The 22,988-nt window shown below is 42.3% G+C and overlaps 1 protein-coding gene across 2 annotated transcripts; it reads left to right on the top strand.

The window, feature by feature from the left end:
* Positions 1–2,900: 2,900 nt before the first annotated feature.
* On the top strand, positions 2,901–18,427 carry YTHDF1 (YTH N6-methyladenosine RNA binding protein F1). Of its 2 annotated transcripts, XM_009959391.2 has the most exons (5): positions 2,901–2,960; positions 3,370–3,394; positions 4,912–4,991; positions 9,599–11,125; positions 17,288–18,427. In XM_009959391.2, the coding sequence occupies exons 1-5, from the start codon at positions 2,934–2,936 to the stop codon at positions 17,312–17,314; spliced, it is 1,686 nt and encodes a 561-aa protein (XP_009957693.1). In that variant the 5' UTR covers positions 2,901–2,933; the 3' UTR covers positions 17,315–18,427. The 2 variants fall into 2 exon arrangements, with proteins under 2 accessions (XP_009957693.1, XP_086330649.1); XM_086474523.1 differs by lacking the exon at positions 17,288–18,427 and having other exon boundaries at positions 9,599–11,203.
* The last annotated feature ends 4,561 nt before the right edge of the window (positions 18,428–22,988 follow it).

Below are 22,988 nucleotides of genomic sequence, written 5' to 3'. Positions count from 1 at the left end.
CAAAAGCACTCCGTAATTTACACATGAATTCTTCTGAGATATCAGAGAGCGTTAGCAAAGGAAGAAAAAGATATCCTTAACTTCTTCTTATAGTACAAGAACATACCACCTTATTTCTCTCCACAAAGCCAAAACCACACAAATACCCGTGTTACCCCCCAGGTCACGGTGTTACACTCCAAGAGTACCACAAATTGATGTAATTCTGAATATTGCCTCATTCCTATGCTTCAGCTGAGACTTCTTGACTTACTGGTTTTGTTTCTAAAAAACTGTGCACTTCCCGATGGATAGACAAGATTATTATTAAAGTCACCCAGAAGAAGCAATAACTCACACTTTCCAAATGCAAAAGAAAAAAACCAAACCAGTCCCACCACCATGGCTGACCTCTCCATCTCCGAACCTGCAGTAACAGGTCTAGCCTAGTCGCTGCACTCCCCTGCACCTGAGGACGCCGAAGCAAACACAGCTCTAACATTCTGCCCACAGACGCTCATGGCGGGGATGATTCATAGTCACACAGTTTCTATATCAAGACTGGTGAATATACACAATCACATGGACCTCAGAGCAGTGCCCATCATCCAAGCACCCAGGACAAGCCTTTCCCTCTTCCTTCCAGGCAGATGTTCCACTCTCCAGCCACGCTGCTCACTTCTTTCTCACACTTGTCTTTGCAGCATTGCTCTTGAGACAGCCTCTCCAGCTCACTCGGGGACTCTCAAGAGTGCAGACTCAGACTTTGGCCATAGCTATATTGTATAGCAAACAGAATTAACATAAAACATGCCAATTTTCACTTGCTACCTAAGCTAAACAAAGAACACAAAGCACCTCCAGGTGCTGAGGATGAACACAACACGCTTTCTCCCTCATCTCTGGATGCCTGATCAGAAAAAGGACAAGAGCAAGTGGACCGTTCATTTCAAGTATTTTATTAGAACAGTAAATACAAACTCTAACAATCTCCAAACACGTGAACACAGAGAAGACTCTGGTTTTAACCGCATCTAAAGGAAAAGACGGTTGCATTGTTCAGTATCTTTTGTAAGGATGAGCATTTGCCACTTCTACCCCCAAAATTAAGCATGGAGATGTTACAAGACTTTGTAACTTCTGGAACAACTGTCTGGTGTGACAGAGTCTTAACTACTTTGGCCAGAGCTCTAGCTACTTGTGAAGTGTAGGAACGAGACTGGATACAAGCATCACACAAGTTGGTACTGGGCCCAGTTTAGGCCTCAAGTTATTACCTCAGGCAAAAACACAATATACTATACACACGTGGAAAGCTGGATTTTGATTCATTTTTCTCTCAAATATAGTCTTACATTACACATATCTCAAGAGCTGTAAATGGTGCATGTTTATGTCAAGAAACCTACACAAGAGCTAAGTTCAAAGCCAAAAGAGACTTACCAAACTAAATGTCTGCAGGTATTTTGATACCTTCGAGAAAAAAATCTGATTTCTGGCTAATTTAAGGGCCATTCTTTCCATTCTTCAAACAGATGTTTGGAAAGCAAAACGATGTTGATTTCTGTTTTATCACAAAACGTTTATGATTCGGCCATCAGAACTCAAATAGATTTGAGGCAGGTGGTCACACAAGTTTCTGTATCAGAATATGCAATCTATTATAAACTGTGGGATGTCGGCGAGGGCAGGAACTGCCCTTTGTTCTTGCAGCACCTACAAAATGCACCTTGAATAAAGGATCCTGTGCAGGACCTAAAAACTACTAAGAAATAGCACCAGTTCTGATCACTAGATATTCCACCCATATAGGGAAAAAAGCAAACCCCCAAGCCACTATGCACAAAAAGCAGGAATACAATCATAAGTGAGGCAGAACTCAAAGACTAGAAATAAAAGGGCGTTGCTTTCACCTAATCTGGTTTCTCCTCAAGCTAGCCCTATCTGAAAATTAAGATTCAGCTTTGGCATGAAGCAGCACTGAACGATTACAACTCAAGTGGCTTATTCAACGCTGCTTCATTTCCTCACCCTCCTTCAGAACGGGGCGTAGCTCAATGACAAGTTTCCCTGAAAACTACTAGTTTACTCCTTGGCCCTGCTGAAATTAACCCAAGCTATGGTAAGCGGGCCCAGATTTCACCCGGGTTCTGCGAAACAGCTGCTAGAAAAATAAAATGAATTAACCTGATTAAAAAACCACGAGGCGAGCAGCTGCCGCCAGCAGCCCGGCGGGTCGGGCCCCTCTGCCAGAGGATCCCAGCCGCAGCCACCGCAGGCCCCAGGGCCGGATCCGCGCAGCCCGCGGGCTGGTGTGAGGGGAGCCGGGCCTCCCTCAGCGCCTCGGGCCACGACTGAGCCTGCAGGGCCGAGCCCAGGGGCAAACCGGCTCCGAAACGGCCTCGCCGAAGCCGTGCGAGGGGAGAGGGGACGCGGGAGGACAGACGCGACCGCGGCCCCTCAGCCCGCCGCCCACCCGCGCATGCGCGGCGGCTGCCGCCGCGCTCTGCGCGCCTTACCTCCCCCTCCCCGCCTGCGCCCGGCCGTGCTTTCCCGGCGTGCCCCGCGTGCTCTCGGCGTTGACGTCACCGAAGCCCGGCGCCCGCCGCCATTGGAGTTGGAGGCTCCGGCTCCATCCCTCGCTGCGGCCCGACGGCGGCGGCGGGCAGGCCCGGGCGGCGCGGCCCGGGGGCATGTGAAGAGACGGGGCCGGCAGGGTGAGGCGAGGCGCGGGACCGGCGCCGGCCTACCGTTCCCTGGGCCTCCCCTAAGGAGCAGCCGAGCGGCGGCGTGCGCGCCAGCGGCCCCTTTCCCTCCCCCTCGGCCCCGGCCCCTTCCCCTCCCCGGCCGCCGCCTGAGGGGAGAGGCGCCGCCGCCCCTCCGCCAGGCCCCGAGCGGCCCTGCCTTCTCCCGCGGCCCGCTCTGCTGAACCACGGCGGCCCTGTACATGAATTATGTCTGCCACAAGCGTTGACCCTCAGGTGAGTGGCGAAGCGAAGCGCGGGGCCTGCCTCCTCCCCACCCGGGGGCGGGGGGTTTCCCTTGCAGGCCGGGAGAGGCTTTTCTTCTCCCTCCTGGCTTCTTTGGAGCTTGATCCTTCTCGTTAACTTCCCCCCCCCCGTGGGCACAACACGTTCCTGCTGCCTTTCAGGGCCGTGGCCGTTTCTAAGGATGGCCGGTGCTGAATGATACGTGAAACATACTCCTCAGCCCCCGTTTGAATAAACCCTGATGCGTTGTTAGCCATTTTTATGAGCCTTTTATGCGTCCTCAAAAGCTGTGTGTTTTGCAGTGGCAATATAAGCGTTTTTCTAAAATTAACGTTTTTTATTTCCCCTCTTTTTTTTTTTTTTTTTCCCCCTTATCCAATCGTGTGCCATGGCTTCCCAGAGACCGAAAGGACAGGATAATAAAGGTGAGGATCATGCTGAGATCTGATCGGTTGTATTGTTGTTGTAATAGGTGATTTACATCGGTACCTGTAGGTGAGCAGAAAGGTGCTGCTCTTGGTCCATATGGATAACATCTGGAGCAAGGGAAGTTGTACTTTGTTTCAAAAATAACATTTATTCATACAAGCTTGCTTGCATTCTGCTTAATGCTACTGAATTTACAGTGGGAAGGACTATGTGATAGTACTAAACTTAATAATGCTCTTCCTTTCCTTAAAATAGAGCAGATTTCTACATAAAGTCACAAGGATGTGCCTGTGCAGTAGATATTTTTACGTACTTTTGCATGGTCTCTTCCTGCTTGATGAATACAATTGTGTTACTGATCTGCTATTGACTGATATGTGCTAACTGCCATATATAAGCCTACAAACTTACTTATTTAAGGAATTCTAAATAAAAAATAGGTAAGTTGTGATGAGATAATAAACTTATTTATTATAACTCTGATGCTTAATTTGAAATTAAATTTAATGATAAGTCATCTGAGAAAATACTTCAGTTGTTACTGTGATTGCTAATAAGTGTGTGACTGTTTAGTCATAGCGACTAACAATATTGAACTCGTAAATGCTGTTTAATATAGCTTAACCTGCCTTAAAAACGCAGCCACTTCTGGTTACAGAAAGTTGGACACTGTTTCCTGTGGTTGTAAATACTCTCTTACCTCTGCTCTCCCTGACAAACTTTGCAGAAATATTCTGGTAAATTCCCAAACGTGTTTCCTGAACATCCTGTTTGGTGTAGTGTTACTTTTAGTTTAGTTTAGAGGTTCTATGAAATGGGTAAATAAAGCAGCTACCACATAATGTTTTTGACCTTGTTTTCTTAAATTTAAAGCAAACAAAGGAAATCATTTGAAGTGACCTAATAACAGTTTTGGTTTTGTGTATCTTTCAGAAATGGGTTTTGAATGCTTTTTGCACATTAATTTCTGCCTTTGATTATGGCAGATTTCTTTGTTTTACATGTGAGAAAATGGAGACTTAGATTTTCCTGAAAACGTCAGGATATCAAGGCACTTAGCAGTCATTATTTCATAATTAGATGTAACCCCATCTTGTCTTGTTTTAGCCAACTTGACTTATACAAGCAGTGAATAACACATGCTGGGAGAGCTGTGTATTAGTTTCTGAGAGTTCTAATTATGGACCAGAACAATAGATGTTGTTTCCCAATATTTTTCACAAAATTCTTGTGAGTAATTATTTTTTTGTCAGAGTTCATTCACATGAGTTGTTGATTCACTCTCGACTGTATAATTTATTTCCTTATTTAATTTTTAATTTTACTCCAGTTTTGGAAGCAGTAATAGAAAGAGAAACTGTTTTTGGGGGAAAAGAAGTCATCCCTTGGTCTTTTTATGAGTCTTCATGGTGTGAAGAAGAAATATGGCTTTTCATACGATAAGATGGGGTGGAACTCTTTACTGAAGTGCTCCAGAGCAGTATTATAATATGTTGTAACCTTCTCCTTCCAGTACAAAATGGTTCGTTACATCAGAAGGATACAGTTCATGACAGCGATTTCGAACCTTACCTTTCTGGGCAGTCAAATCAGGTTAGTGTATTTTTAACTGGGTTTTTTTCTTAGGCATGCTGTTGGCACTCAATTCATAGGATTGTGTTGAGGGAGCAAATTCCTTAAATAGAAATGGAAAAAGAAATGACCAGCATATTGTGTTACTTGGTAATACAACTAGCATTTGTGCTCACAAAGCTAATATTACTTTGCTTATCCGGATGACCACGAGTGAAAATGAAGTTAATGCTCCAACGAGTGTCTGCTGATTGCTCCTCGAATTGCAGGTTATTGATACAGCTGGACTGTGACAGACTATTTGATCTTACGGTTATTTGATAGATGAGTTGTGTGTGGGAGTCTGAAGGTTCTGCTTTTGGGCTCTCCTGGTTTGTACAATCCTAGAAATTGGTATAGTTGAAATTTGATTTTAATGCTTTCTGGGTATATTGTAGAGTTGTCCCGCTTGCTTTTTGCACTTCAGCAAATACTGCTGTCTTTCATGTCCTCCGAAATATCTTAAGAATTAAAGATGTGCTATTTAAAGAGTAAGGCACTGTAATGTAGATTCTCAGTATAATCCACTTCCTTGTAATGTACATTAAATCAACATCCATGACTTACATACTGTTAGAATTGAAAATATCTTCTAATTGAAGTCATTTTTGACTTCAGATTCAAATCCTTAAAGTGAACAAAATGTATAGAAACTGGAGATGCAAAAAGTTTTCTTTCACAAATGTGGCGTTTTTTAGAGACACCTACAGAGGCACATTGTTATTTCTTGGTGGAAAGGCTAAGTGTTGTATTTTAAAAGGGAAATTTATAATTCAGCCTGAAGTTGATAGATGCTGCTGTTAATATTGGTGACACCGCTGAACTTGCTGGAAAAAAAAATGTTCTACATGCTAAAAAAGTACGGCAAATAATGCACTGTTCTGTTTCATTTGGGGAAACTGTGATCTAATCTTGAACATGAACACCAGAGCAGACAGTCAGGGTTCAGGTACTGTGCTTTGTTACCTCCAAGGTGTATTAAACGTGTCTGTCAGGGCAGCCAGATGGAACCACGTTATGAGTTTGGTTTGAATCACAGCAGTTTTCAGGAAGGGCACAAACTTCAGCGCAGTGTAGATCGATCTGCTGGAGCTCGTTTCCATCCTGGCAGCCATCTAGGCACGCCGTGTGTGTGTGTGTGTGTGTGTGACAACATGGTATTGTCCTCTGAGCTGTGCCCTGTGTGGGGTCTGGCTCCCCAGCTAAGCTTCATGGTCTTCTGCAGCGTAGGTGTGTTCTCCAGGCTTACACTCCCTCTTCTCTGGAATTACTGCACTGCAGCAGGTATAAAAGCAGGAAACCTGGGGGTAAAAAAAAAGGAATTAAGATTTTCTTTTATAATGCAAAATTAGTTTTGAAAGAAATTGAGGTTTTCACTTTTCTCTGGGTTTTTTGAAGTTCTACTTCATCAGGTTTGTGTGTCACTTTTAAATAATTGAAAAGCAAGATACGGCTTTCTAATGTGAAATATAGTCAACATCATACTTCATATAGAACAAATGGAGAACCATCTATTGTAGTTTAATTCTTGGAAATTTGTCTTAGCTGTCAACAAGCCAAATTATTATGTTTAAATGGAAAAATCGCTATGACGATTAGAATTTCCATAATTCTAGCAAAGTTTTCTTACATAAAAGTGTAGCTCTGTTGACCGATTCGTTTATGCTGCAGTAAGAAATTGGCACGCTGCAGAAAACAATTGTGTAGGTCGTCTCAAAATTTTAAGTGAAAAGTGACAGTAGCATTCATTAGGAGTGTGAGATTTTGTGCTGAAGACAACCATGTTTCTGAACAAAGCCCTATTATCTAGTTATTCAGTCAGATTTATTCAGGCCTTTAAAATTACTGTAAAATATAAATGACTTACCAAAAAAGATTTGAGACTGACTGGATATTTTAAAAAAATACTTAAGAAATTGAAAAAAATACTTAAGAAATTGAAACCCCAGCTGACACATCAATACATTTGACATCAAAAATCAAATGTAGGTTGGTAATATTGTGTTAATTTTATTTTTTAAAAATCCAAATTAGTCTTTAAAATGAGTGTTGAGCATGTTATATAATAAAATACAATTATCTTCCATCTTTTTGTTGAAAACTGCTTCTAAGTAGTGGTGCCTTCTTTTACTTTCCATGAAGGTTCTAGTATCCTGACAGCAGAAGTTAATACAGATCAAATTTGAGATGTGATAGCTTTTTGATAACAAAAGCACACTAAAAGTACTTTTAGGTGCACGGGGAACTGAGTGAAGTAGAGTGTTCCTATGCAAAGTTATACTCAAAGCCAGAAAGGTGTCCCCTGTGTCACGTCCTCCAGAACCAAGATTGTTCATAAGTAACAGGGAATTACTAGCAAGCAGCGTGCTCAGGGAGAAAGGAGGATTCCCTTCCTAATTAATGGAGTGGTTGGGTTTGGTTTGTTGTTTTGGTTTTTTAATTAAAAAAAAAAAATATGGAAGGGTGTAGAAAGGTCAAGGATGAGTTGGTTGAAATAAATGTTCTGCTGTTGCAGTGAGGACTTCTGTCAGGGTTTCTTTTACACACGCTGGCATAAAGCCAGCCAAAATAGATGGAATGTTTTGTGAGGATGTCTGCTGAAACTTTCCTTTATTCTTGGTAGAATCCTTCTGGAAACTTTACAGGCTGTTTGACAGGAGGTGACAATCTCCGGAATTGTCTGCAATCCTTTAGCAGAAGTATTTTAGGGCAAAATACCTGCTTTCTCTTGGCTGATTCTTTATGGTCTTAATAAATTCTAAATCTGTAGAATGTATGAACGTAAATAGTTCTTCAGGGATGCTTTTGAGTCCTCCCTTTCATCTGCACTTGCTTTTACATTTTTCTTAATATTAACACTTGAAGATATGATACATAGCAGTCTCAAAGTAAAGTCTTTCAGAAAAATGACATTTTCATGTGCTAAATATTGATTATTTTAGCTTGGGAGTCTCAGAAAATGTAATGCTTTGTAGAGGATCTTCTCATAGGAAGGTGAATTGTGTACTTCTTGTTAATGATAAATTTGCATGTAAATAAAGGCAGCATGAACAATGGCAGAGATTTATCTCTTTTGAATCAGTGACGTTGGAGTTAGGCTATTTACATCTCAGAAATGCTTGCAGTACTGCAAGTAAGTCTTGGAGGCATTTTAAGGTATCATTCTGGATATGGAAAGTAAGGGTGCTGAATTGTTCTGGCTTTGGGGTGTCATGGAAGGGAGTCATTGAAAAATGAGCAGTAAAAATTACTCTGTATCAGTTGGGTATTATTCTTATCTTCAGCGAGAAGTTTTTTACTTCATTTTTTGAATGAGCTGAGGAATAATCTGATTTTTGGAAAAATGCCTGAAGTTCCAGTGCAGTTTTGCTGATTTAGCAGATACGGTTTTTTTCAAGTTTGAAATCTTGCCGTTTGAAAGAAATCTTAGTTCCTCTTCTTAAAATAATCTTTCTCCATGAGTAAGGAAAGGCTAGCTGCTGTTTGACTCATTAACAGGAGCTGTTGACCTTCCCTCCCCCTCGCTGATAATTACAGTTACGGGTGTCAGTTTGGAAGGTCTCCAATATATGTGCTTCAAGTTTATTTAAAGAGGAATGAAATCTATTTTAAAATATTCTGTATTTGTTCTTTTGCATTGTTGAATGTGAGAAACATAGGGAATGCTTCAAAATCAGGTGTCAGTGGAAGATTTAAGAGTGGAAGGAAAGGCTTCTCAGCTTGATCTAAGAAGCAGTTGAAAGGGAGGAAAAGCTAGAATTTTAGAGGGGGATCTGACAGTCTCTTGTTTCAGAGTGGAAAAGATGTCCTGTTTGGAAGGAGTCAGGAGCAGTCTTGCACATTTGTAACTTTACTCCAAAGAGAGGAAGAGGCTTCTGCAAAAGGGTCTCTCCAGCGGTTTGGGCAGCATATAGCACGTGCCATGTTTACATATATTTGTCTGTTGTGTACCAGCCCCCTTAACTTCAGTTTGCAGTTGTTAGGTCTGCTTAGGGCAAACTTAGCGTGCTTCTTAGCGTGGGATCTCACTGTGGTCCTGTCTGTGTCAGAAGCAGCTTTTGCATGTTTTACCACATCAGGTATGTGTTGTTTGTCAGGGACTGTTGGCCCCTCAGTTCCATCATGAGGACTGGGATCATATTTTCTGTTACATGTGTCATTATATTAAAGTAATTTAATCTAAAACTTCTCCCTCATAACAATCTAGAAATGCTAAGTATCCTTAGTTCTGAGAGACACAAAATATATTGTTACCTAAGTTCCTTGAAATAGTTTGGGGTATGGTAGAGTAAATCTAGAAGAAGCTACTAAATACCATTAGTAATGTAGCTAAGCATGCATGGTTGCGAAATCTCAGGTACTAACCTCATTGTGAGCCACCAGGCTTGGGGCATATTAAAAAAAAATGCCCAGATACTGCATTTTAGCTTTGAACATTTCTTGGAGTGCGACCTAAGATCTGTAATTAGAAATTAAATTACCTTGTCTCTTTTGTTCTTTTCTATTTGATGATGAAAAGCGTTGTGGCTACTTGTACATGAAGGGGTTTTTTATATCTGAAGTTACCTTTTTTTTTTTTCCTTTAACAGAACAGTAGCTATCCATCAATGACTGATCCTTACCTGTCCAGTTATTATCCACCATCTATTGGGTTCCCCTACTCTCTCAGTGAAGCGCCGTGGTCTACAGGAGGAGATCCTCCTATCCCGTATCTCACCACCTATGGACAGCTCAGTAACGGAGATCATCATTTTATGCACGATGCTGTTTTTGGACAGCCGGGGGGTCTGGGAAATAATATCTATCAACACCGGTTTAACTTCTTCCCTGAAAATCCTGCCTTCTCAGCGTGGGGAACAAGCGGATCTCAAGGACAGCAGACACAAAGCTCAGCCTATGGGAGCAGTTACAGCTACCCGCCTAGTTCCCTGGGCGGTACCATTGTGGATGGACAGACAGGATTTCATAATGATACATTAAATAAAGCTCCTGGAATGAACAGTATCGAACAGGGAATGGTTGGACTTAAGATTGGTGGAGATGTTACAACTTCTGCGGTGAAAACAGTAGGTTCTGTTGTCAACAGTGCCGGGATGACAGGTGCCCTCTCTGGTAATGGTGGATCTAATGTAAACTTGCCAGTATCTAAGCCAACCTCTTGGGCTGCTATAGCCAGCAAGCCTGCGAAACCACAGCCTAAAATGAAAACAAAAACTGGACCCGTAATCGGAGGAGCGTTGCCTCCTCCACCTATAAAGCATAACATGGACATAGGTACTTGGGACAATAAGGGTCCTGTGGCAAAAGTTCCTGCCCCGCAACAGATACCTTCTCCTCAGTCTGTTCCACAGCCGCAGCAACAAATTGTTCAGCCTGTTCCAACTCAGCCTCCTCCATTGACTCAGCCGCAGTATCAGACCCCTCAGCAGCCGCCCCAAAATCGCTGGGTAGCTCCTCGCAACAGAAATGCAGCTTTTGGCCAAAGTGGAGGAACTGGTAACGACAGCAGCTCAGCTGGCAGCACCCAGCCTAACCCTGTTCCGAGTGGCGAGTCCCATCCTGTTCTTGAAAAACTGAAAGCTGCTCACAGCTATAACCCTAAAGATTTTGAATGGAACCTTAAAAATGGACGTGTGTTCATAATAAAGAGCTATTCTGAGGATGATATTCATCGTTCCATTAAGTATTCTATTTGGTGTAGTACGGAACATGGCAACAAACGCCTGGACAGTGCTTTTCGGTCCATGAATAGCAAGGGTCCAGTCTACTTGCTATTCAGTGTCAATGGCAGTGGACACTTCTGTGGAGTAGCAGAGATGAAATCGCCTGTGGACTACGGCACCAGTGCAGGTGTCTGGTCTCAGGACAAGTGGAAGGGGAAATTTGATGTCAAGTGGATCTTTGTGAAGGATGTGCCCAACAACCAGCTCCGACACATCAGGCTGGAGAACAATGACAACAAACCCGTTACAAACTCCCGTGATACACAGGAGGTGCCCTTAGAAAAAGCAAAACAAGTGCTTAAAATTATTGCTACTTACAAGCACACGACCTCCATCTTTGATGACTTTTCTCATTATGAAAAGCGCCAAGAAGAGGAGGAGGTGGTGCGGAAGGTAAACTTATTAAAAAATTTATTTTATACACAGATATGGGGAAAATGAAATGTGAAGGCTGCTATGGTGGAAAAAAATGTAAGTAGGAATTCGAAATGTTTCTAATACATCTCAGCTTGATGGTTTTGTGTGTGTTTAACAACACAAAAAACAAACTGATGCTTATTTGTCTGTGGCAATTTCATAGCTAACGAGTTTCAAAGCAGAAAGCTAAGCAGTAATGCAGGTAAAGGACTTTATGTCCAGTTTTTTGGAGTTTATTTTTTTATTTTAAAATGGTCAATAAATTAGAAAATAGTTTCTGTTTCAGAATGGGGTTCTGCCAGTGATTGCCACTCAAGTTTTTTTGCCTTAAATGTGAAGTGGTTTGACGCTGACTGGAACTGGGCTGTCAAAATCGATACCTGTATTGGCATTTGAAATTTGTACGCCACCTTTTGAGAGCGAGAAGCCTGATCTTGTTTGCTCAGTTGATCACTTTGGAAAAGAAAGAGTTGCATAAAATTGCTGGAATAGTGCTAGAAAGATTGCATTTCTGCTGCTGAAGTTACATGTATTACTGTTTGGGTAAATAAAGGTTTTCAGTTCCCAGTTAATCTGTCTTCTAATTCTTGAAAAGAAGTTTTGAGTGAAGGTGTAGTAAGAGACATTTGGGCAGTAACTGGGAAGTGTAGTAAAAACTTTTATACGCTTTCATGGCTCTGTCTACTGCAGGACTTTTAAGTCTACTGCAAGAGACATCTGTCCCTATCCATCCCGTGACCTCCGTTTCACGAATGCCTTTCTCTAATTAGGCAGTCTAGAAGTAATGGGCTGACAAAATAGTGGGTGTTGGGATGTGTAGTTACTAGTTAAGTTACACTTAAAGTTGCTTGAGGTTAAATGGTGTTTCACAGACTTTTTTTGGATAGTATTTCATAGAGTGTTTATTTGACAGGCTAGTTTAGTGCAGCCGGCACCTGCTTCAAAATGTTTTTGAAGCAAAGGCTTAATACGTGTTTCTGGAGCTTAAACTGAAGTTGCCATTTTAAAGGTTTTATTGCCATTTAAAAGTGCAGATAAAAAATGCTTTAAACTGTCTCCATAGAAGGTACCCTTAAATTACAGGAGAAAAGGAAATCAGTGTCCTAAGGGCTTTTTAGCTCTGTTTTTCCTAGCTGTGAGATACAACGTGCATCGCATACCTCAGTGCAGCACGGGAGGAGAGCTTAAGATTTGGACTTTTTTTGTGTACTCCCTGTGGGGTTCCACAAGCTAAAACCTAAAAGCCTTTACTTCAACACTTCATTCTTTCAGTAGGCAATTAGCAGTTCGGTATTTACTGCAACCTGTACCTTGGAGAGGTGTTCCCCTATGTCGGAGAGAATCTTGAGTGAGTCCGGAGACCCGGGTTCCTTTGTCCAGTGTTTACCGTGTGCGTGGGGGGGGCGATTTGTTTGGGTTTTTTAATGCTGAGTCTCCCTGTGATTTGCTGCCAAGTCTGGAGGGGAGAATAATGTGCGTGTTTAAGGGGTGAGAGTACTGGGAAAGCGACAGGAGATCCAGTCTTGGACAGTTAACTTACTGGCCTGAGGAAGATCCTGGTGGCTGTGTTCTGAACCCCGAAGCTTCCTTTGCTTTGCAGTAGCTCAGGGATGCTGATCCTGCTTTGGGTTGTTCTAATACACACAACTATTTCCCACTTTCAGTTCAGGTGCTGATACAATATTCTCACTCAGGTTACTTCTTTGTAACAGGATCAGTTTTTTCAAAATAATGTGGTTTTTTTCTGCCTCTTTTAAAACTGAGGCTCTAGCTTGTGTGACACATTGGGAGAATAAACTCTGAAGTCTAGTGTAACTGTTCTTACATTCCTCTGAATAGCTTAGAAAATAGGACAAGATGCAGGCAACTAAAGTATACACTGAGGAAGATAGTAGTGCTAGAGAGGTAAAGATCAATAGTGAGGGAAAGAAAAATAAGACTCTGCTTGTCAGGTTGCATTCTGTAAAACTGTTGCCTGGCAAGTTGGTATTTCCCCTTTGACTGAATGAAGTTGAGGATTACTAGAAGAGTTTCTTTGCGGGCTGTACACACACTTAAACTTACTGTTGAGAAGTTTGTGCTATTGAAGCCTTTCTGTTATGCCACGTTAACCTTCCTGTGACAACAGCTTTTGAAGGATCTTATTGCCAGTTAAGATATCTTACGACCTGGTTGACATTTTCAGATGGTTGGTTGTGCCTGTGCCATCTTAATTGGTTTTCAGGTTGCTGTGGTTTTTACTCATTCATTATACTCTGTTTAGCAGTAAAATTACTTCTTGAAATTTTGTGCTTCCATTTCACCACTGTTGTGATTACAAAGGGCCAGAATTCTTAAAAATCTCCACATGGAGGGCTTGAATGCTTTAATTTCACTTACCCAGTGGCACTCCGTAGGGAAGGATACAGTGTAAGCCACTAGCACTTTAGCTCTTTAGACGGTTGCAGTTTGTTGCTAGCCGGTGTTTCCTTAACTGATGTGTGCAGAGGAAGCTGCACTGTGTGCTCTCTCAGTTTAGCTGATCTAGCAACCTCTGTGTCAACACCAAATCATCAAATGTGGATTAGGGAGGTGTAGTGCTGGATGAAATTCACTGTCAGTGTTACCAGCCTTGCTTAAGGACTGTATTGTCATCTAGAATTGAGGGAAGATTTGTTCTTGCTGGGTTATAAGTCCAGCTTTTGATTTGCCATAGTAATAAACTATTTAAGCCCAGTCTGGCAACCCAGAACCTGGGAAAGGAGTAATAGAGAATACTGGTGTCTGGAATGAAGCAGCAAAAAAGTGAGTGGCGTGACATCTCTCCTGACCCTCCTAGGTTTTTCAGTCAGTTTCCAGGAATGCTGCAGCCTGCCCAAAGAGAGCGACTTCGGTGATTGATGCTCATGCTCTTAAAACAAAAAAAAAGTTACAACACATGTGAGAGAACCTCTTTAAAAGGAAAATACAGTGTAATGTGGCATTAATTATTAACATTCCCTCGAAACATGCTTGTGGAGTCTTAACAAAACGGTCTTCCGAGGTTAAAAAGCTTGTAAAGAAAATAGACTTGTTGCAGATTTGGGTATTTTTAATTGCAGTAGGACAGTGGTTGATCTACTGTCAGCAGTTTGTCTTCCTAGAGCTGTATCTGACTGGAGGGTCCTGGTTACTGGGCTGGACTGATCACCTCTGATCTGCAGCAAGGCGCTCAGCTGTTCCAAGGGCTACACCTTGGTGTTGTGCTGGAAGAGCTGAGTAGCCTTGTCTCAGCAAGCTCTTGAATCACAAAGCATTCCATGGCTCCTTTGGGTGATTAAATATTGCAAAGCGTTGGCCTGCTGCGTGTCGGCACTTAGAAATACTCGTTTTCTTCTAGCACGGTGTATTTCCTTTAGCATGCTTTCTGTGAACACATTTGTTGATGGAGAACTTTTAAGGATGGAATATTGTCTTTCCTCTAAAACTAGTTAAAAAACATTTCTATTTTAATACTAATTATATTAATTTTAATTAATTCTATCGGTTAAAAATGCTAATTTCCTGATATAGAGATAACATTTATAACATTTTTTGTGTCAGAAGATGAATGCTTTCATCCCACTGACCTTAACAAAGTTTAGTAGGAAGCTTGCCAGCTACTTCAGACTAAGGTGAAGGAGACAGAAGTTTGACAGGGAAGAGTGTCTCCAAAAGGGACCTTCTGCAAGTTTGGGGAAAACCTGTTTTTCCTGTGCCCGAAGACTATGTGTATATTAACGTCAGGAAGGAGAAGTATGCGACAGGAGCGCCCCTGTGAGATATCAGAGAATTCTGCTGGAGAGGAGAAACTCTGAAGGCTCCGGATGGATTTTCAGAACCAAAATGAACAAAACTGCTTGTTCTTGCTTGCGGTAGTGCTAAATAGCAGTAAGGAAGAGAATGTGAGAGTTGGAGCTTCTAAAAAGCAGCCGTGCTCAAGAGCACAAAGAATTGTTGCATCAGTTTCTTCCCCCTCAGTTTGTGGTTTCAGATGCTTTTTAAAAGGAAGACTCAGATTAGTCCCCGAGAGAGAAAGCGAGCAGCAAGGTAGGAGGAACTGCTTAATAACTTGCTCAATAAATAGCGCTTTTTACTGAATTATAAAGCTCTGAGTGCCAGGGGTATAATTCCTAGTAACCAGGTAGGAGTCTCAGGTGCTAGCCTGTCTCCTATTTCTGTGGGACTGGTCCATAAGAATGGAAAACTTTGATTTTTAAAGAAAGTGGAATGATAAAGGTCAGTGGGTGACTGTGGAGAAAACAGAAAATAAGTTACCTGAGGTGGCGATGGGAAAGAACGGGGCATGGTAGGGCGGTGAAGCAGGTAAAGGGAATTTGCCACCTTAGAAATGGAAGGAGGATGGAACAGTTGCTGCTTTGGAAGCCTCAAAATGGGGTTGGTAGGATTCAGTTTTAGATTCTTTCTGACCACCTTTTGTTTGAAGTGTTAGGCAGCCATAGATGCTTTTCAGTAAGAACATAGAGCACCTCCTATGTTCTGATACTCTGCCACTAGGAAGTGACTTCCATTGACAGTTTGTCTTAAGTCAGCAGTAAAAAGATAGGAGGAATATAGATTTTTGAAGTAAACTATACCACTTTACACAGTCTGTTGATTTGCTAAAACAATTTTGCTGTCTTACTTCTGTCTTGAATCATAGATTAAGAATTTATACTGGACTTTGTTGACTTAATTTTATTATGAAAACTGAAATATTAATATTATTCTGCCTGGAGGCAGAAATCAATATGTTCAATTTTTAAAAAAACTCTTTTGTTTTTATGTATGACCAGCTGAAGTAGCAAATGGTCTGTTACATTTATAACATTTGGTATATTTGCAAGTAAGCTTTACATCGCAACAGAAACAATTCTGAGATGAATTTTATACAGAAAGATTCCCCAAAACAAGTAAAATCTGAAGGCGTTAGTTTAGGAGTTGGCTGTTGTTTGTGCTTAGGCTACTTCACAATTTTCTTGCTTGCAGTAGGATTTGGTGCCGTAGTGATGCATTCAAGTGCAGGACGCACAGTGGAGTCTCTGCCTGCCCGCTCTGCCTGTGCAGTCTGTTTTAAACACCCTTGGGGCGAAATGGAAAACCTTAACGCTGAACCCTTTCGAGTCAGTCTTCAGGGTGGCTTAGCTGACAGAATGTGCTGGGCTGAAGATACAGCAGCGTGTTTTATTCCACTTGTCTTGCTGTCTTCTGCATCTTACAGGGCTCCTGAAACAATGATTGGAAAAATCCCCCTTTTTTGGTACTGCGTTGCTCAGGCTGTCTGTGTGAGCCCTGTGCAAGGGCTCTGCTCTGGATCAGAGCAGAGGCGTGACTGCTGCTGGGAGAGCACGGGTTAGTTCAGGGAAGGCTTAGAGCAGTTGAGGGGTGCCTGCAGGTATCCCTTAGATTACCTTCTTCTGTTTTCAGTGCTTCTGGGGAGCAGGAACTTTTGAGAGAGACTTCAGAGAGCCTACCGGGCTGTGAACGCTCTTGGAAAGTCTTGGGCTGTTCAGTCTAGCCGTGCTGGTTTTGATCAGACCACGCAAAAGCGTGTAACTTTTCTTCCACCTGGTGATGGTTTGTTTTGGGTTTTTTTTCCCCCAGCTTTCACAGTGCATCCCAGAATAGTTGGAACAGAGGAAGAATTAGGAACAACATTTCTAGAGAGCTCAAACCCCTGCTTTTATTGATGGTGACTAAACTCCAGTCTTTTGAGTGCTTCAAAGTTACACCGGTTTTGTGCGGTTCGCTAACCTACCATCTCCTTTCTGCTCTTGCGGTGCTTGTGCTGCTATTGCAGTACCTAAAATAATGCAGAAAGTAGAATATTGCAGGTCCTATTTCTGTCTAGGAAGGTCAATACTCTGTACCTTCCTCACAGTGACCTTCACCTGCTGTCAGTTTGAAGTGACTGCTCAGGTATTCGTTCAGCTATTCCACTTGAAGCTGCCCTTAATAGTGGGTTATCGAGTCCTTGGGCTGGCCAGGTGTGTACAGCCTGTGCATAAAACGGAGCAGCAGAGTCTTAACAAAGTGTGTAAGTATCTGGGATCACATCAGGGCTGTTATGCTACTGAACTTGTTGCTTGTTCATTTGAGTAAAATCTTTCTTAACTTTTAACTTTTTTTTTCTCTTTGCAGGAACGTCAGAATCGAAACAAACAATAAGAATAAACATACGCAGTTTGATATATATTCTAGAACTGATATTAAATTCGACTATGAGAAACAAAATTTAAGTATGCTGGTGCTGTATCCTGGCATCAGGACAAACTAAAGCTTTCAGCTCCAATATATCTTCTCGTGCAGGGGAAATTAAGTTGTCGCATCTTTAAGTACATTGTAGTTTATTTTTGCCCAAGTGGTTCTGCATTAATTTGTATCTTTTTTTTCTATGTAAAATTCTGTAGAAATCATTAATAAAGGTGTGTCTGTTTTTATTTTTTTAAGTTGGTAAACAGTTATATTAACCTGATGTGGACCTATACATGAGCATACTAAAGTGTCAGTGCTTCCCAAAGACTTCATTTTGGCACAAATTATGTTCCTAGCCAGAAACAGAGATTATGGAGAATACATCACAAATTATCCTTTATCCTCCTCCCAAACCCTTTTTCTTCATGGCGGAAGTAAGAAACCACGCGTTGATTTTTTGTCATTTGAAAAACTTCTAAGATACTGCACTTCAGAATTTTGAAAGGAAAAAAACCCCTAAATTTCTGATCACTTTGTGCAGCTGCTCTGCCTCCTTATTTATCTGTACAATTACACTTTTAAAATTGCTAATGCGCCATGTTGGTTTTTTCTGTCTAGTAGAAAATCAAATTGTCAGTGAAATTGTTTCTCTGGAAAATATTTCCCTTTCACATTCTGTTAACCAGTGCTTCAGTGTGCATTTGTTATACCATATCCTGCCAAGAGTGAGCGAGATGCTTTCTCTCAGCCATAATTCTGCTTTACGGTTTTTGTAGCTTAATTAAATAATAATGTGATGCTATCAACATTGCAGGGGTTTTGGACAATGTGTTTAAACCTGTTTCAGCTTTCAGGTGTTATTAGTTAATTGCAGATCATTTTTAATCCTTCCCTTCATTACTCCCTCCCACCCCCCAAATCCTAATGCCATTTAAAGTTTTTATACCAATAATGCTGAGCTTTAACGTAGGAACTAATAGTATGGATAATATGATGGATTATGCCTCAGATGTTTAAAATTGACAGTGTGTACGTCTAATTTTTTTTCTGTTGGATGAGTAAAAAAACCTGTTTTAAGAAACTGAATTTGCTGTCATGTTTTTGTGGAGTGAGGGGACCGTCGGAGAACCTGTCACCAACTGGAGTTCCAATTAAGCATGGAAATGGTGCTCATGTCCGCTGCTCTAGCACACTGAATCTGCACGTGTTTATTGTAGAGGATCTTTTACTATAATAGAAAGCAAGTATCTTCTGAATACTATTTACTCCAAAAGGACCTCCAATTTAAATAAAGTTTAATCTGTATCATTTAGACTTGTATTTAGAACGTATAACTCTGTCTCTGGACTGTTACTGCCTGTAAGGGGTAATGGACAGCATCAGATTAACTTTTTCCTCTAGGAGAATACAAGCCTTAATAAACAATACATATTTAGCAAGTTTGCTGTCATTTTCTTTTTTTCCCTTACTCCCAGTTGTCTCCCTGTGTTATAACCACCCTTTATGCCGACTCGTGGGTTAAGTCTAACTTGAGAAGTGCTTTGACTCGCCTGGATGTTTGCTGTCAGCGCGCTGGATGGTTACCAGAGGGTTCTGCAGGACTCTGCCGAGGGCATTTAAGCTGCTTTGAATGTTGCTGTTCCTCAAAGGAAATACCTGTGTGTACAGGGGCTGTCACTTGTGCTTCCCTTTCTCCTTGTGAGGTCGGAAGTGGTCCCGTAGCCTTCAGGAGGCAATAGTGCAGAGGTGGGGCACCAGGATGAGAGAAGAACTTCCCAAATAGAAGGAAAGCTCTGAGCGCTTTCTTCAACAGCAGTTGGCTGTATTTCCCACTCTGAACTTTAGTAAGTGGGTATCTTTTTTTTTTTTTAACTGACTTTTTGAAGCAATGCTGCATTCTATAAACATGTTACCATCTAATAAAAGCACCTGCTGTTAGTTTCAGTTGCTGTGTCAGGATACATACAACCAGTGATTCCAGAGCCAAAAAGAATTCGGCTCCATCTCCCTGAAGAGAAAAGTTATTTACACAACTTCTATTTCTTTCTTCAGATCTGGGAAAAAAAAAACAAAACAAAACTTACCAGAAAACACAGCAAACCTTTGCTGTCATATACCTATAGACTTCAGGTAAATATTTTCTAACCAAAAAAACCCCAAACACTAAACCTGCAAAACCCAACAACTTCAGCTGGAACCGGTTTGGCTGTATTAAGTTACGATGTGTTTCAACCTGCTGTCTGGATAGAAAGAAATTCCTAACAGCTTCAGCATGCAGAGATTTCTTACGGATAGCACGGTGCTGTGGCTGGGTTGTACAGCACTGTGAGTTGAGGGAATTTAACAGCAGGTGAAATAATCCTTTCCGTTCATACCCCTTCAGCGTTAGGGGACTGACGTGCTGGCTGCCGGTCAGCTGTCATTGCAATTTGAAGAGACACCTCGCTCTTTTCGTCAAGCAGCGTTCAAATCACACTGTGCGAGGGAAGAAGCCTTCTTCCAGTGTCTCTTGTGGAATAACTTCATGTCGTAGGTCTTAACTTATCCTTTATTTAATCCGAGTAATAGTTGTAAAAGCACTTGCCTGTGGGCTTTTGGAATTTGTGCTTCAATTCACTCCTTGTGAATGAGTTGCCATTGTTGGATGTTTTTAGGATTTGTGTGTATTTGACAGGATCCCTGCTGCCTTCTGCTTTTAAGCCAAAGGTAGCTGGTAGCACCAGATACTGATTACAGAGTTCAGTGACATTATTTCTCCGGTTCAGTTACTGGTCGGTGATGGCAGCGCTGATCTGAAGCTGTGAACGTTACATCATTGGGGGAAAAAAACCCTTACTCATTTGCACGTGGTCACGCCAAAAGTACCGGTACTGAATACTTAAATCTTTATGGAGGTGGATGGGAAGGATGGTTTTAAGTGACTTGAGCTTGTAGAGAAAACCGATCAAGTTAAATCTACGCTGAGGTGTGAGGACAGAAACAGATAAAAATAAACCCGTGTTCAAAATTACTGCTGTGCCATAACACAACGTGCTCAAAAATTAAGGTCAAACTTCGGTTTTTACCTTACTCATTCTTGGGAGATGGAAACAGGGGATGTAGAATTTAAAATCCTAACTTTTTTTCTTCCCTTTTGCTCTTTAAAGGACTGTTAATATAAACAACTGTGAGTGTTTCTTCAGCAAATACTTTATTTTTGTTTGGACAACTTTCTCAAAGATATTAGTGAGATCTCAGTGGAAAAAGAAGTAGTATTTATTTCTCAGCATTAGACTGACCGCAGTGCACTAGAGAGCATGGACAAGTTGTGACAGGACATGTCTTTGCTTTTCCTCTTTAATAATGATTTTATTTGGCCAGGGAAGATGGAAATTCCAGTAAATGCAGGTGTTAAAAAACTTGTGGGCAAAGATACTACAAAACGATCAGAAGAAAAATAACTGTTGTAATGTCACTGCCCTTTTCTTGTACGCCTGTCGGGAGGAGCAAAAGGAGCTGAGTTAAAATAGCAGATAAATGCAAAAATGAAACACAAAAAATATCTAATGGGGGGAAAAGTGTTTTGATCTAATGCTCCTTTTCCTGATCTCTCAGTTACTTTGAATTTGTATGTTGAACACTCTGTTTCACTTGGGAAAAGCTCTGGCTTTTTCTGACAACAGTGCTCGGCACCTGCTCATTTGAGGAGAAAGCTGTTCTCTGTTTTTGGGGAAGTGCAGGTTTTTCGTCGGAACTTGCGATACAGCCCAAGGACGGTGCGAGTGTAGCTGCGGCGCCTGCGATAACCACCTCAGCTGGAGCCCGCCTTGTCCGCGGTGCCTTTCAGAACGAGCAGCTCTCGTTCAGCCTATTTTTAGAAGTCAGGCAGTTGAGTCAAAATGTTGAAATGACTTGGCAGAGGGAGATTTGGGATTTCACAAGGAGCGCGGTTCGGGGCGACGGGCTGTTTCATAGCTGACATCATTCTTGCTGCACCGCTTCCCGTTCGCGTCTGTGGCGCTTCGACCTCGTGTCGGGGTGGGCGGGATTGTCTCGTGTGCGACCGCCGCTGATGGCACGGCTTTCCTGCCTTCCGAAAACGTACGTTGAGAAAAATCCTTTAAAACTGCCTTGCATCTTGCATACGCGGGGTGCATCGCGTATGCGACGTGATGGCACTCTGCAATGTTTTTCATTTCCTAGCAAGAGCATAAGCAGGGCAGGGCTCTAGGAATTACAAGAACAGCTTTTGTTCCCTGGTATGATGCTGGATTAATCTCCTCATTTTATGTAGGATCATCATTTCAGGGCACCTTTGTAATCCCTTGGGAAATTCTGCATAAAAGAGGGCTGGCTTGACTTCTGTGTCGTCCTTTTGCTTCCTGCAACGTCCCTGCTCTCCCTTTTGTTCGCGCTCCTGAGGTGAGTTACTGACAGCGCGAGGAAGACCTTGGAGAGGCGCTTTCTTCAACGCCCAGGACTCCACAGAACTGGCATCTACATTGTCTTTGACTGAATCTCCTTTAATTTGGAGAGCGTAGGCGGGTTTATGCCATCTGTCTGTTGATAAGCTACTCAAGAAATTATTTTTACCTGGGATGTTACCATGACAACAGACAGTTGGTAAAGTCTTCACCAAACGCATTTCTAATGTTGTCCAACTGCTGCTAAATCAGTAGGATCTGGTGGTGTGAAAGAGCTGTAAATACTTGTTTCGCCAAATCTGCGTTCTCCAGGTATTTTTAGATTATTAGTGCAATGCCCTGGGCAGTGATACAGACCACGAGCAACCTTTTGATCCCCCCTCCCCCATTCTGTGGGGTGGGAATAGGAAGAAAGTGAATTTTGTTGGTAAAGGATAATCCAATCTTTACGTATATTATTAGGGAGCTTTTTTCATAGTTTATCTCTTCTGTGTAGTCCCTCCATTGAAGCGTTGCTCCGTCCCCATTTACAGCCTTACTGCAAACCGCAGCGCAGTTCTGTTTTCTGTGCTCTGCTCTCGCAGATCTACAAATTGTAACCTGGGCGAGTTGATGGTGGACAACGTCTAACTCGCTACGAGAGCTCCGCGTCTCCCTGGAAGTCAGAGGTCAGCAAACCCTCTTAAGGAGCCAGAAACCGCTGCCGTCGGAGGTGCTCTTGCTGCTGTTGGCTCTCCCGTAGCGACACGTTTTAGTCAGCTGGAGGCACCGATGGCGGAGAAACCCGACGTACCGATTCCTGCAGCTGAACGCGCTTTGCTGGAACAGTATTCAGCCTGCTTCTGGTGCAGTGGTGTCGGGGGGCCAAGGGAGAAGCAAAGTGGATCAGTGACTACGCCTGGCTGGAGGTTCACTGTCTAATTAAAGACTGTTCACGTGCTGTGTAGTGGGCCCAGATTTCATAGAACCGTTAGGTTGGAAAAGACCTCTAAGATCATCAAGTCCAACCGTGCCCACTAAACGGTGTCCCAAAATGCTACATCTACACCTTTTTTGGACACCTCCAGTGTTCAAAACCTTTTACTAAGGTCAAAGTTAGACGTATTAGCAGGGTGGCTTCCTCTTTACGCCCTTTGGGGGTGAAACTTGTGGATAATTAGCACATTCAGGAAAGAGTGAGTTTTGGAAGGTCTGGGGATTTATGGAGACTGTCTGGCTTTCATACCCCGTTGATGTGTACGGGA

This window comes from Leptosomus discolor, chromosome 17 (genome assembly GCF_034619465.1).
Source record: "Leptosomus discolor isolate bLepDis1 chromosome 17, bLepDis1.hap2, whole genome shotgun sequence".
Lineage (NCBI taxonomy): Eukaryota > Metazoa > Chordata > Aves > Leptosomiformes > Leptosomidae > Leptosomus > Leptosomus discolor.
Note: the sequence above shows the minus strand (reverse complement) of the source record. Positions and strands in the feature narration are given on the sequence as shown.

Excerpts from the sequence above, each read along its gene's own strand:
- YTHDF1 (XM_086474523.1), top strand. The coding sequence starts at position 2,934 with ATGTCTGCCACAAGCGTTGACCCTCAG. Across the intron at positions 2,961-3,369 it reads CCACAAGCGTTGACCCTCAG|AGACCGAAAGGACAGGATAA; the intron begins GTGAGTGGCGAA and ends ATGGCTTCCCAG. Across the intron at positions 4,992-9,598 it reads TTTCTGGGCAGTCAAATCAG|AACAGTAGCTATCCATCAAT; the intron begins GTTAGTGTATTT and ends TTCCTTTAACAG.